General features: G+C 46.6%; 1 protein-coding gene across 1 annotated transcript in view; it reads right to left on the bottom strand.

Annotated features, from left to right (window-relative positions):
• Positions 1 to 14,934, bottom strand: part of emilin1a (elastin microfibril interfacer 1a) — a 36,623-nt gene that overhangs the window by 6,893 nt on the left and 14,796 nt on the right. Inside the window, exons 2-3 of the mRNA XM_060831176.1 lie at positions 6,823 to 6,948; positions 3,272 to 3,465 (exon numbers count right to left, since the gene is read on the bottom strand). Coding sequence (XP_060687159.1) covers positions 3,272 to 3,465; positions 6,823 to 6,948 — 320 coding nt within the window. The remainder of the gene's footprint in view (positions 1 to 3,271; positions 3,466 to 6,822; positions 6,949 to 14,934) is intronic.

Raw genomic sequence — 14,934 nt, forward strand, 5'->3', positions numbered from 1 at the left:
GAGTAGTAATTTCTGGATTACTCCTGGTGCTATGAGCTAGTGAGGGCAGGAATAGGAGGATAGAGCAGATGAACGCATGGCTGAGGAGCTGGTGTATGGGGGAAGGATTCATATTTTTGAATCATTGAAATCTCTTTTGGGGTAGAAGTGACTTGTACAAGAAAGACGGATTGCACCTAAATTGGAAGGGGACTAATATACTGGTAGGGACATTTGCGAGAGCTGCTCAGGATGATGGGACCCAGGGAGACAGTGAGGAAAGAGATCAATCTGCGAGGGGTACAGTTGAGAACAGAAGCGAGTCAAACAGTCAGGGCAGGCAGGGACAAGGTAGGAATAATAAATTAAACTGCATTTATTTCAATGCAAGGGCCTAACAGCGAAGGCAGATGAACTCAGGGCATGGTTAGGAACATGGGACTGGCATATCATAGCAATTACAGAAACATGGCTCAGGGATGGGCAGGACTGGCAGCTTAATGTTCCAGGATACAAATGCTACAGAAAGGATAGAAAGGGAGGCAAGACAGGAGGGGGAGTGGCACTTTTGATAAGGGGTAGCATTATAGCTGTGCTGAGGGAGGATATTCCCAGAAATACATCCAGGGAAGTTATTTGTGTGGAACTGAGAAATAAGAAAGGGATGATAACCGTATTGGGATTGTATTATAGATCCCCAAAATAGTCAGAGGGGGGTCTCTAAGAATAATAGGGTAGTTATGGTAGGGGATTTTAACTTTCCAAACATAGACCGGGACTGCCATCGTGTTAAGGGCTTAGATGGAGAGAAATTTGTTAAGTGTGTGCAAAAAAGTTTTCTGATTCAGCATGTGGATGTACCTACTAGAGAAGGTGCGAAACATGACCTACTCTTGAGAAATAAGGCAAAGCAGGTGACTGAGGTGTCAGTGGGGGAGCACTTTGGGGCCAGCAACCATAATTCGATTAGTTTTAAATAGTGATGGAAAAGGATAGACCAGATCTAAAAGTTAAAATTCTAAATTGGAGAAAGGCAAGAACTTTCGAAAGCTGATTGGAGGCAGATGTTCGCAGGTAAAGGGACGGCTGGAAAATGGGAAGCCTTCAGAAATGAGATAACGAGATTCCAGAGAAAGTATATTCCTGTCAGGGTGAAAGGGAAGGCTGGTAGATATAGGGAATGCTGGATGACTAAAGAAATTGAGGGTTTGGTTAAGAAAAAGAAGGAAGCATATGTAAAGTATAGACAGGATAGATCGAGTGAATCCTTAGAAGAGTATAAAGGAAGTAGGAGTATACTTAAGAGGGAAATCAGGAGGGCAAAAAGGGGACATGAGATAGCTTTGGCAAATAGAATTAAGGAGAATCCAAAAAGTTTTTGCAAATGCATTAAAAAAAGGGTAACTAGGGAAAGAATAGGGCCCCTCAAAGATCAGCAAGGCAGCCTTTGTGTGGAACCACTGAAGATGGGGGAAATCGCTAAACAAGTACGTTGCATCAGTATTTACTGTGGAAAAGGATATGGAAGATATAGACTGTAGGGAAATGGATGGTGACATCTTGAAAAATGTCCATGTTACAGAGAAGGAAGTGCTGGATGTCTTGAAACGCAATAAAAGTGAATAAATGCCCAGGACCTGATCAGGTGTACCCTACAACTCTGTGGGAAGCTAGAGAAGTGATTGCTGGGCCTCTTGCTGAGATATTTGTATCATCGATAGTCACAGGTGAGGTGCCGGAAGACTGGAGGTTGGCAAATGTGGTGCCACTATTTAAGAAGGGCGGTAAAGACAAGCCAGGGAACTATAGACCAGTGAGCCTGACCTCGGTGGTGGGCAAGTTGTTGGAGTGAATCCTGAGGGACAGGACGTAAATATATTTGGAAAGACAAGGACTGATTAGGGATAGTCAACATGGCTTTGTGCATGGGAAATCATGTCTCACAAACTTGATTGAGTTTTTTGAAGAAGAAACAAAGAAGATTGATGAGGGCAGAGCAATAGATGTGATCTATGTGGACTTCAATAAGGCGTTTGACAAGGCTCCCCATGGGAGACTGATTAGCAAGGTTAGATCTCATGGAATACAGGGAGAATTAGCCATTTAGATACAGAACTGGCTCAAAGATAGAAGACAGAGGGTGGTGGTGGAGGGTTGTTTTTCAGACTGGAGGCCTGTGACCAGTGGAGTGCCACAAGGATCGGTGCTGGGTCCTCTACTTTTTGTCATTTACATAAATGATTTAGATGCAAGCATAAGAGGTACAGATAGTAGGTTTGCAGATGACACCAAAATTGAAGGACAGCGAAGAGGGTTACCTCAGATTACATCAGGATCTTGACCAGATGGGCCAAATGGGCTGAGAAGTGGCAGATGGAGTTTAATTCAGATAAATGCGAGGTGCTGCATTTTGGGAAAGCAAATCTTAGCAGGACTTATACACTTAATGGTAAGGTCCTAGGGAGTGTTGCTGAACAAAGAGGCCTTGGAGTGCAGGTTCATAGCTCCTTAAAAGTGGAGTCGCAGGAGATAGGATAGTGAAGGAGGTGTTTGGTATGCTTTCCTTTATTGGTCAGAATATTGAGTACAGGTGTTGGGAAATCATGTTGAGGCTGTACAGGACATTGGTTAGGCCACTGTTGGAATATTGCATGCAATTCTGGTCTCCTTCCTATCGGAAAGATGTTGTGAAACTTGAAAGGGTTCAGAAAAGATTTACAAGGATGTTGCCAGGGTTGGAGGATTTGAGCTACAGGGAGAGGCTGAACAGGCTGGGGCTGTTTTCCCTGGAGCGTCGGAGGCTGAGGGGTGACCTTACAAAGTTTTACAAAATCATGAGGTGCATGGATAAACAGACAAGGTGTTTTCCCTGGGGTGATGGAGTGCAAAATTAGAGAAGGGAAAATTTTTAAAGGGACCTAAGGGGCAACGTTTTCATACAGAAGGTGATATGTGTATGGAATGAATTGCCAGAGGAAGTGGTGGAGGCTGGTACAATTACAACATTTAAAAGGCACCTGGATGGGTATATAAATAGGAAAGGTGTGAAGGGTTATGGGCCAAGTGCTTGCAAATGGGACTAGATTAGTTTAGGATATCTGTTTGGCATGGACGAGTTGGACCGAAGGGTCTGTTCTCGTGCTGTACATCTCTATCACTCTATTTAAATGAACAGAAAGTCTCCAGGGATTGGTTGAATTGAGCTTGCCATGTTTTGGGGACAAGGCTAAGAATGATGCACTGAAGGGTCAGTATAGGCCAATCCTGAACTCTCACCAACAGGTTCACCCACCTTCAACTGAGGATCCTGCTGATGGCCTTGTACCAGATGGATTGGGCTGATATGGTCTCGGAGATACAATGTCAGTCTGTCCTGGTGGACCCACTAAACAGTCATCTCCTGAGTAACCGTGGCAACATCTCCATTCCATTTCTGTCACCATTTTGTATGCAATCTTGTATCGCGGCTTCATGAAGGAACGATAACTGTGAGATACAAATGGACAGGAAACTTTCAGCACACACGTCCAGTTCTGGCTGCCCAGTTATAGGAATGATATTATTAAGTTGGAGAGCGTTCAAAGGAGATTTGCCAGGATGTTGTCGGGTAAACAAAGAAAGGCTGGAGAGGCTGGAACATTTTTGACTGGAACGTAGGAGGTTGAAAGGCAGTCTTACAATTTTATAAACTAACGAGGGGTATAGATAGGGTTAATGGTGGCTGTCTTTTGCCTAGGATGGAGCATTTCAAGACTGGAGGGCACACTTTTAAGGTGAGAGGAGAGAGATTTAAAAAAGACATGAGGCAAAGTTTTTACACAAAGGGTGGTTCCCACTGGAATGAATTTCCTGAGGAAATGGTAGATTTGGATGCAATTACAATCTTTAAAAGACATTTGGATAGATATATGAATAGGAAAGATTTGAAAGGATATGGGTCAGGAGCAGGCAGGTGGGAACTAGTTTAAGTTGAGATTATGTTTGGCATGGAGTAGTTGGTCCCACTCTATATGACCCTGTTACTCTATGTTGGCATAAAAAAGGAGTACAGTTCTGTCATGTTGTTCCATTGAGTTCAAGTTTATGACCATTGCATTCCTTAAGGATCAGGAGCATGGGGAATTGGTAACATATTTGTGCAGATATTGAAGGTGACAGCGCAGGATAAGAAAGCGTTAATAAGGCAAGTGGCACCCTGGTCTTTATAAATAGAGAAATAAAGAACAAAATCAAGGAAGCAATGAGGAACCTTTATAAAACAGAGGTTCAGCTTCAATGAGAGGACTGTGACATAAAGTCATAGTCAGTGTCCTACAGCACAGAGACGGGCCCTTTAGCCCAAACTGGTCCATGCCAACCAAAATGTCCATCTACGCTAACCCCATTTCCCTGGCCCATATCCTTTTCTATCCATGTATTTGTTCAAATGCCTTTTAAATGTTATTAATGTACCCATCTCAACAACTTCCGCTGGAAGCTCATTCCATATGCGTACCCCCCTCTGTGTAAAGGGTTGCTCCTCAGATAACCTTTGATTCTTTCCCCTCTAACCTTAAACTGATGTCCTCGAGTCCTGGCTGAGTGCATTCACCCTACCCAAGCCTCTCATGATATTACACATTTCTGTAAGATCCCCCCCTCAGTCTCCTACGCTCTAAAGAAAAAAGGTCCTAGCTTGTCCAACCGCTCCTTATTATTCAGTTTGATAACATCCTTCCTATGGCAAGGTGACCAAAACTAAACACAATGCTCTAACTGTATTCTCACCAACATCATGTATAACTGCAACATAACTTCCCAACTCCTATACTCAGTTGCCTGACTGATGAAGGCCAGTGTGCCAAAAGCCTTCTTCACTGCCCTGTCTACCTGGGACTCCACTTTCAGAGAACCACGTACCTGAAATCCAAGGTCGCTCTGTTCCACTACACTCCTGAAGGCCCTACCATTCAACATGTAACTCAGATCTAGATTTGATTTTCCAAAATGCAAGAGCTAACACTTATCTATATTAAACTCCATTTGCCATTTCTTGGCCCACTTCCCCAGCTGATCAAGGTCCTGCTGCAATTTCTGATAACCTTCCTCACTGTCTACAATACCAGCTATTTTAGTGTCATCGAGAAACTTATTAATCATTGATATAGACAACAATCAGCTCTGGGCCCAGCACCAACCCCTGAGGCACTCCACTAATCACAGGCCTCCAGTCCGACAAGCATCCTTCCACTATTAGTATCTGCTTCCTACCATCAAGCCAATTGTGTATCCCATTTGCCAGCTGCCCCTAACCTTTCAGAGTAGCCTACCATGTGGACTTTTATCAAAGGCCTTACAGAAATCCATACAGACTATGTCTATCGTCTTGCTCTCCTCAATTTTCCTGGTCATTTCATCAAATAATTCTAATAAACTTCTGAGGCATGATACCCCATGCACAAAGTCATGCTGACTGCTAATCAAACCCTATCTTTCCAAATTCATGTTGTATCTTATCCCTCAGAATTTTCCCAAGTAACCTACTGACCACAGAAGTGTTAGGTTTATGGTTTATAGTTCCCAGGTTTTTCTTTACAGCTCTTGTTGACTAATGGCATATTCACTATCCTCCAGTCTTCCGGGACCTCACCTGTGGCTAACAATGATATAAAGATATCAGCCAGGGCCACTGTAATTTCTTCTGTAGCCTCTTGCAGTGTCCTTGGATATATCTGGTCAGGACCAGGAGATTTATCCACCTTCATACATTCTAACACATCCTCTCCTATGATATGGACTGTCCCCAAGATATGACCACTAACTCCACCTAGGTCTTCATGTCTTTCTCCACAGTAAACACAGAGGAGAAATATTCATTGAGGACATCACCCATCTCTTGCAGTTCTACACATACATGTCCACTCTGGTCCTTGAGGGGGTCCTATTCTTTTTCCTTTAATATATTTAATGAACCTCTTTCAATTCGCCCTAACCTTCTCAGCCAAGGCTACCTCGTGCCCCTTTTTCACCCCCCTGATTTCCTTCTTCAGTAACCTCCTCTATTGCCCAGCCCTAATTTCCCTTGTGAAAGTAGTGGTGAACTGTCTCCTTGAGCTACTGCAGTCCACATGCTTTGGGTGTTGTTAGGGAGGGAATCCTAGGATTTTGACCCAGTGACAGTGAAGGGACGGGTGATGTATTTCCAAGTCAGGATGGCGAGTGGCTTGGAGAGGAACTTGCAGCTGTTAGTATTCTCACATTTCTGCTACCCTAGATGTGGTGCCAATCAAGTGGCTACTTTGTCCGGGATGGTGTCGAGCTCCTTGAGTGTTGTTGGAGCTGCCCCCATCCAGGCAAGCGGGGAGTATTCCATCACCCTCCTGACTTGTGCCCTGTTGATGGCTTTGGGGAGTCAGGAGGTGAGTTTTCCTGTATAAGATTCCTAGCTTCCGACCTGCTGTTGTAGTTACAGTAGTTAGGGTTATATGACTAGTCCAGTCCAGTTTTGGTCAATGCTACCCCCCCACCCCACATCTGGATGTTGATAGTGTAGGGTGCAGTGATGGTCAAGGGATGATGGTCAGATTCTTTCTTGTTGGCGATGGTCATTGCCTAGCATCTGTGTGATAACAATGTTACTCACCAATTATCAACATTTCGACATGGACTGCATCAGTATCTGAGAGTTGTGAACGGTGCTGACCATTGTGTAATCATTAGCAAATATGTCCATTTCTGACCTTACAATGGAGGGAAGGTCATTGATGAAGCAGCTAAAGATGGTTGGGCTTAGGACAGTACCCGAGGAATTGCTGTAGGTTTATGCCAGGACTGTACATGGGCACTAGGACCATAAATACTCACATCACTGTCCGTGGGCATTGTAGTGGGCCCCATCCACAGGGCTGATACTCAGGCTTGACGAATGTTGCTACACCATCTTCAATGATGCAGGATACCACCCGTGTGACTACATAGGCACACCAGTTCCTGTTAAATACAAGGAGAGAGATAAGCCCAGTACACCAGTATCTGGATCCATTCTCAATGTTCATCCATTTTTAAAACAAGTTAGGTAGTATTTACTGAGAAGGTGAGGCAGGTTTGGTGGAGGTTATGATGGGAACCTAAGTCTATTGTCTGACCTGTTCATTATTTGTAATTAAAGTGTTAATTGTGAACACTCAGCTTGGAATTTTTAGACAGCAGAGTGGACCTCTGCTGTGGCTAGGTCCAAAAGGTGAGAAGCAGCTGGGTGAACCCTGTAAAACAGCTCCCAATTAATCTACTTGAAATGCTCCTTCTGTGGAGAGGGTCCCCCTCTTTTAGTGATCTCCTGGCAGCAGTTGACACCATTAGTGGACTGCTCAATTCCTCAGTGGATATCTCCATGTTAAAACTTCACCGAGCGCTTCAAACCACCCTCAGTACTTCCATTGGAGGAGCACTGAGAACCCCCTAGATTCGTGGAATTGGACACTGACTTCAGGAACAGTCAATCAGGAGTCTGCCTGAAACGTGCAGAACCTGTCTCACGGCATTGGGACTCCGAGTTTATCCCAAAGGCAGGACCCTGGAATCCATGGGAAAATCCATCTCGTTCCATTGATCAGTTGAGGAAATGTTCTGAAATATCTATCTTGCTGGAGAAACTCGGATATGATAACTTTCACTGGTAAATAAACTCACAAATTCAATGTTAGCATATTCCATCTTAGAAATATGATGGACATGCAGCAAACATTCTCAACAACTTCTCCTTCCAATCCTTCCACTTCCTTCAGACCAAAGAGGTAGCCATGGGCACCCCATGGGCCCTAGCTGTGCCTGCCTCCTCATCGGGTACATGGAACAGTACGTTTTCCACAGTTACACTGACACCAGCCCCCACCAGTTCCTCCGCTACATCGATGACTGTATCAGTGCCACCTCGTGCTCCCACGAGGAGGTGAAACAGTTTATCAACTTTACCAACACCTTCCACCCTAACCTCAAGTTCACCTGGACCATTTCGGACACCTCCCTCCCCTCCGTGGACCTTTCCATCTCCATCTCTGGCGACAGACTAACCACAAACATCTACGACAAACCCAATGATTCCCACAGCTACCTAGACTACACCTCCTCCCACCCTTCCTCCTGTAAAAACGCCATCCCTTATTCCCAAACCCTCTGCCTCAGCCGCATCTATTCCCAGGATGACCAATTCCATCTTAGAAAATCCAAGATGGCCTCCTTCTTTCAAGATCACAATTTCTTTTCCCACGTGGTCAACGATGCCCTCCAGCACATCTCCTACACTTCATGCACAACTGCCCTTGAATCCCACCCCTCCGAACGCAACAAGGATCAAACCCCACACCCGTCCTCGCCTTCCACCCCACCATCCTTCACATATATCTCATCATTCTCCAACATTTCCGCTATCTCCAAACAGACCCCACAGGGATGTATTTCCCTCCCCAGCCCAATCAGTTTTCCAGAAAGACTATTCCCTCCATGACTCCCCCATCAGATCCACGCCTACCCCCAAACTCCTGGTACCTTCCCCTGCCACATCAGGAATTGCAAAACCTGCACCCACACCTCCCTCCTCACCTCCGCCCAAGGCCCCAAAGGATCCTTCCACATTTGACAGAAATTTTCCTGTATCTCTACCAAAGTCACCTACTGCATCCATTGCACCCGATGTGGTCTCCTCTACATCTGGGAGACAGACGCCTTCTTGTGGATTGTTTCAGAGAACATCTCTGGGACACCCGCACTCACCGATCCCACTGCCCTGTGGCTGAACATTTCAACTCCCCCTCCCACTTCGTCAAAGACATGCAGGTCCTAGGCCTCATCCACCACCAAACCATTATCACCCGACGCCTGGAGGAAGAACGCCTCACATTCCACCTTGGGACTCTGCAACCATATGGGATAAATGTGGATTTCAACAGCTTCCTCATTCCCCCTCCCCCCACATTATCTCAGTCCCAAGCCTCCAACTTGACACCACTCTCCTGACCTGTCCATCGTCTTTCCCAGCTATCCACTCCACTCCCCCCTCCTCTGACCTGTCACCTTCTCCCTCACCTTCATCCACCTAACACTTTCTCAGCTCCCTTCCACCAACTTCACCCCCCCTCCTATTTATCTCTCAGCCCCCGGCCCACAAGCCTCATTCCTAATGAAGGGTTTATGCCCAAAACATCGATTCTCCTGCTCCTCGGATGCTGCCTGACCTGCTGTGCTTTTCCAGCAACACGCACTCAACAGCCAACATTCCATTTCAGGCGGGGTTCCTTCAGGCAGCAGTAATCACCGGTTAGGGCCTTCACGTCACACTTGCAAACATCTGTGAAATGGGGCCTTTAGTCACCCAGAACCTCACTTCACCGTACAGAAACTACTGGGTCTCCCATCCTACAATCATATCCAAGCTGCAGACACTTCCGGTGATGAGCCAGTCATTTGGGACCTCGCTCTTTGATGGATTGACACTTTTGTCATTTTGTCTTGCTTGTTTATACCCATAATGCACAACAGACAGCAAAGAAGGACACTGTATCATTTCATGGCCATATACCCTGACAACACAGGGGCACTGTCAAAAATCTACTTGGTATTCAGAACTGGCTCCACATTATCTGGTGGTATTTTGTGAGTCAAAGTTTACTAAAACTAAACAAAAGATACCTCATGGCATTAGGGGTAACACATTAGGATGGATTGAAGATTTGCTGGCTTACAGGAAATAGAGGAGAGGCAAAAATGGGACATATTCCTGATTGGCACAAAGAGATGATTGATGTGATACAGGGATCAGTTCAGGTGCTACAATTCCTTATAATTTATACAAATGACTCAGATGAAGGAATGATGTGCAAAGTCACTAAATTTCAGGATAGCACCAAGATTACCGAAAAGTATCTTGTTATAGTGTCGTGCAGCACAGAAACAGACTCTTTGGGCTATCAGTCCATCCTGAACATAATCCCAAACTAAACTAACCATACCTGCCTGCTCCTGGCCCATATCCCTCCAACCCTTATTCCTGTATTTATCAGAATGGCTTTTAAATGTTGTAATTGTGCCCACATCCACCACTCCCTCAGGAAGTTCATTCCACACACAAACCCCCACTCTGTGTCTAAACAATTTACACCTATTTATCTCTTTCTTAAATACACTCAATGACTTGGCTTCTACATAGTGTCGGATGATGTGGAGTCTGTGTGGGTGGAATTCAGGAACCACAAAGGCAAAAAAAACCATAATGGGAGTTATGTACAGACCTCCTAACAGTGGTCAGGACCAGGGGCGCAAGATGTACCGGGAAATAGAGAAGGCTTGTCAGAAAGGCAAGGTCACAGTGATCATGGGAGACTTCAATATGCAGGTGGACTGGGTAAATAAAGTAGCCAGTGGATCCAAAGAAAAGGAATTCATGGAATGCTTACAGGATGACTTTTTGGAACAGCTTGTCATGGAGCCCCCAAGGGAGCAGGCTATTCTGGACCTAGTGCTTTGTAATGAACCAGACTTTATAAAAAATCTAAAAGTAAGGGAACACTTAGGAAGTAGCGATCATAATATGGTAGAATTCAGACTGCAGTTTGAAAGAGAGAAGGCAAAATTGGATGTAATAGTGTTACAGTTAAATAAATGTAATTATGAGGGCATGAGAGAGGAACGGACGAAAATCGACTGGAAGCAGAGCCTAGCGGGAAAGACAGTAGAGCAAAAATGGCAGGAGTTTGTGGGTATATTTGAGGACACTGTACAGAGGTTCATCCCCAAGAAAAGAAAGATTATCCGGGGAGGGATTAGACAGCTATGGCTGACAAAAGATGTCAGGAAATGTATTAAAGAAAAAGAGAGATCCTATAAAGTGGCCAAGAGCAGTGGGAAATCAGAAGATTGGGAAGGCTACAAAAACAAACCGAGGATAACAAAGAGAGTAATAAGGAAAGAGAGGATCAAATATGAAGGTTGGCTAGCCAGTAATATTAGAAATGATAGTAAAAGCTTCTTTCAATACATAAGAAACAAACCACAGGCAAAAGTAGACATTGGGCCACTTCAAACTGATGCTGGAAGCCTAGTGATGGGTGATAAAGAAATAGCAGGAGAACTTAACAAGTACTTTGCGTCAGTCTTCACAGTGGAAGACATGAGTAATATCCCAACAATTAAAGGGAGTCAGGGGGCTGAGTTGAATATGGTTGCCATTACAAAAGAGAAAGTGCTAGAAAAGCTAAAAGGTCTTAAAATTGATTAATCTCCTGGCCCCGATGGGCTACATCCTAGAGTTCTGAGAGAGGTGGCTGAGGAAATAGCGGAGGCATTGGTTGAGATCTTTCAAAAGTCACTGGAGTCAGGGAAAGTCCCGGATGATTGTAAGATCGCTGTTGTTCAAGAAAGGATCAAGACAAAAGATGGAAAATTATAGGCCAATTAGTCTAACCTCGGTTGTTGGTAAAATTCTAGAATCCATCATTAAGGATGAGGTTTCTAAATTCTTGGAAGAGCAGAGTCTGATTAGAACAAGTCAACATGGTTTTAGTAAAGGGAGGTCATGCCTGACAAACCTGTTGGAATTCTTTGAAGAGGTGACAAGTAGGTTAGACCAGGGAAACCCAGTGGATGTGGTCTATCTAGACTTTCAAAAGGCCTTTGATAAGGTGCCACACGGGAGGCTGCTGAGCAAGGTGAGGGCCCATGGTGTTCGAGGTGAGCTACTGGTATGGATTGAGGATTGGCTGTCTGACAGAAGGCAGAGAGTTGGGATAAAAGGTTCTTTTTCGGAATGGCAGCCGGTTACAAGCGGTGTCCCGCAGGGTTCAGTGTTGGGACCACAGCTGTTCATGTTATATATTAATGATTTGGATGAAGGGACTGGGGGCATTCTAGCAAAGTTTGCCGATGATACGAAGTTAGGTGGACAGGCAGGTAGTACTGAGGAAGTGGGGAGGCGACAGAAGGATCTAGACAGTTTGGGAGAGTGGTCCAGGAAATGGCTGATGGAATTCAATGTGTGCAAATGCGAGGTCTTGTACTTTGGAAAAAAGAATACAAGCATGGACCACTTTCTAAATGGTGAGAAAATTCATAAAGCCAAAGTACAAAGGGATCTGGGAGTGCTAGTTGAGGATTCTCTAAAGGTAAACATGCAGGTTGAGTCCGTGATTAAGAAAGTGAATGCAATGTTGTCATTTATCTCAAGAGGGTTGGAATATAAAAGCACCGTTGTGCTACTGAGACTTTGTAAAGCTCTGGTTAGGCCCCATTTAGAGTACTGTGTCCAGTTTTGGTCTCCACACCTCAGGAAGGACATACTGGCACTGGAACGTGTCCAGCGGAGATTCACACGGATGATCCCTGGAATGGTTGGTCTAACATACGAGGAACGGCTGAGGATCCTGGGATTGTATTCATTGGAGTTTAGAAGATTAAGGGGAGACTTAATAGAAACTTACAAGATAACATATGGCTTGGAAAGGGTGGACGCTAGGAAATAGTTTCCGTTAGGCGAGGAGACTAGGACCTGTGGACACAGCCTTAGAATTAGAGGGGGTCAATTCAGAACAGAAATGCAGAGACATTTCTTCAGCCAGAGGGTGGTGGGCCTGTGGAATTCATTGCCGCAGAGTGCAGTGGAGGCCGGGACGCTAAATGTCTTCAAGGCAGAGATTGATAAATTCTTGATGTCACGAGGAATTAAGGGCTACGGGGAGAATGCGGGTAAGTGGAGTTGAAATGCCCATCAGCCATGATTGAATGGCGGAGTGGAATCGATGGGCCGAATGGCCTTACTTCCACTCCTATGTCTTATGGTCTTACATACTTCTGTGGCAGTGAGTTCCACTGCCAACCCCCCTCCGAACCTGCTCGCTAATGTACAGAGAATCCTGGCCCTCAAGTCCCTTTGTGCTTCAGATTTCCAAAACCTTTCCCCATTTAGAAAACAGTAAACATCAGTATTCTGGTAAAAAATGAGGTCTGCAGATGCTGGAGATCACAGCTGAAAATGTGTTGCTGGTTAAAGCACAGCAGGTCAGGCAGCATCCAAGGAATAGGAAATTCGACGTTTCGGGCACAAGCCCTTCATCGGGAATCTGCGCACCAACCTTTATACCGCTGAGGCCAAACGCCAGCTCGCGGACGCCTCCTCTTATCGCCCCCTTGACCACGACCCCACCTCCCACCACCAAACCATCATCTCCCAGACCATCCAGGACCTCATCACCTCAGGGGATCTCCCATCCACCGCCTCCAACCTCATAGTCCCACAACCCCGCACCGCCCGTTTCTACCTCCTGCCCAAAATCCACAAACCTGACTGCCCCGGCCGACCCATTGTCTCAGCCTGCTCCTGCCCCACCGAACTCATCTCCGCGTACCTCGACACGGTTCTGTCCCCTTTAGTCCAAGAACTCCCCACCTACGTTCGGGACACCACCCACGCCCTCCACCTCCTCCAGGATTTTCGCTTCCCCGGTCCCCAACGCCTTATTTTCACGATGAACATCCAGTCCCTGTACACCTCCATCCCCCATCACGAAGGACTCAAAGCCCTCCGCTTCTTCCTTTCCCGCCGCACCAACCAGTACCCTTCCACTGACACCCTCCTTCGACTGACTGAACTGGTCCTCACCCCGAATAACTTCTCTTTTCAATCCTCCCACTAACACCAAACTAAAGGAGTTGCCATGGGCACCCGCATGGGCCCCAGCTATGCCTGCCTCTTCGTAGGATATGTGGAACAGTCCATCTTCCGCAACTACACTGGCACCACCCCCCACCTTTTCTTCCGCTACATCGATGACTGTATCGGCGCTGCCTCATGCTCCCACGAGGAGGTTGAACAGTTCATCAACTTTACCAACACCTTCCATCCCGACCTCAAATTCACCTGGACTCTCTCAGACTCCTCCCTCCCCTTCCTAGACCTTTCCATTTCTATCTCGGGCGACCGACTCAACACAGACATCTACTATAAACTGACTGACTCCCACAGCTACCTGGACTACACCTCCTCCCACCCTGCCCCCTGTAAAAACGCCATCCCATATTCCCAATTCCTTCGTCTCCGCCGCATCTGCTCCCAGGAGGACCAGTTCCAACACCGCACAGCCCAGATGGCCTCCTTCTTCAAGGACCACAGATTCCCCCCAGACGTGATCGACGATGCCCTCCACCGCATCTCCTCCACTTCCCGCTCCTCCGCCCTTGAGCCCCGCTCCTCCAACCGTCACCAAGACAGAACCCCACAGGTTCTCACCTAGCACTCCACCAACCTCCATATACAACGTATCATCCGCCGTCATTTCCGCCACCTCCAAACGGACCCCACCACCAGGGATATATTTCCCTCCCCTCCCCTATCTGCGTTCCGCAAAGACCACTTCCTTCGTGACTCCCTCGTCAGGTCCACACCCCCCACCAACCCAACCTCCACTCCCGGCACCTTCCCCTGCAACCGCAGGAAATGTAAAACTCGCGCCCACACCTCCTCCCTCACTTCCCTCCAAGGCCCCAAGGGATCATTCCATATCCGCCACAAGTTCACCTGTACCTCCACACACATGATCTATTGCATCCGCTGCACCCGATGTGGCCTCCTCTATATTGGGGAGACGGGCCGCTTACTTGCGGAACGCTTCAGAGAACACCTCTGGGACACCCGGACCAACCAACCCAACCATCCCGTGGCTCAACACTTTAACTCTCCCTCCCACTCCACCGAGGACATGCAGGTCCTTGGACTCCTCCACCGGCAGAACATAACAACACGACGGCTGGAGGAGGAGCGCCTCATCTTCCGCCTGGGAACCCTCCAACCACAAGGAATGAACTCAGATTTCTCCAGTTTCCTCATTTCCCCTCCCCCCACCTTGTCTCAGTCGGTTCCCTCAACTCAGCACCGCCCTCCTAACCTGCAATCTTCTTCCTGACCTCTCCGCCCCCACCCCACTCCGGCCTATC

This window comes from Hemiscyllium ocellatum, chromosome 10, assembly GCF_020745735.1.
Source record: "Hemiscyllium ocellatum isolate sHemOce1 chromosome 10, sHemOce1.pat.X.cur, whole genome shotgun sequence".
NCBI lineage: Eukaryota > Metazoa > Chordata > Chondrichthyes > Orectolobiformes > Hemiscylliidae > Hemiscyllium > Hemiscyllium ocellatum.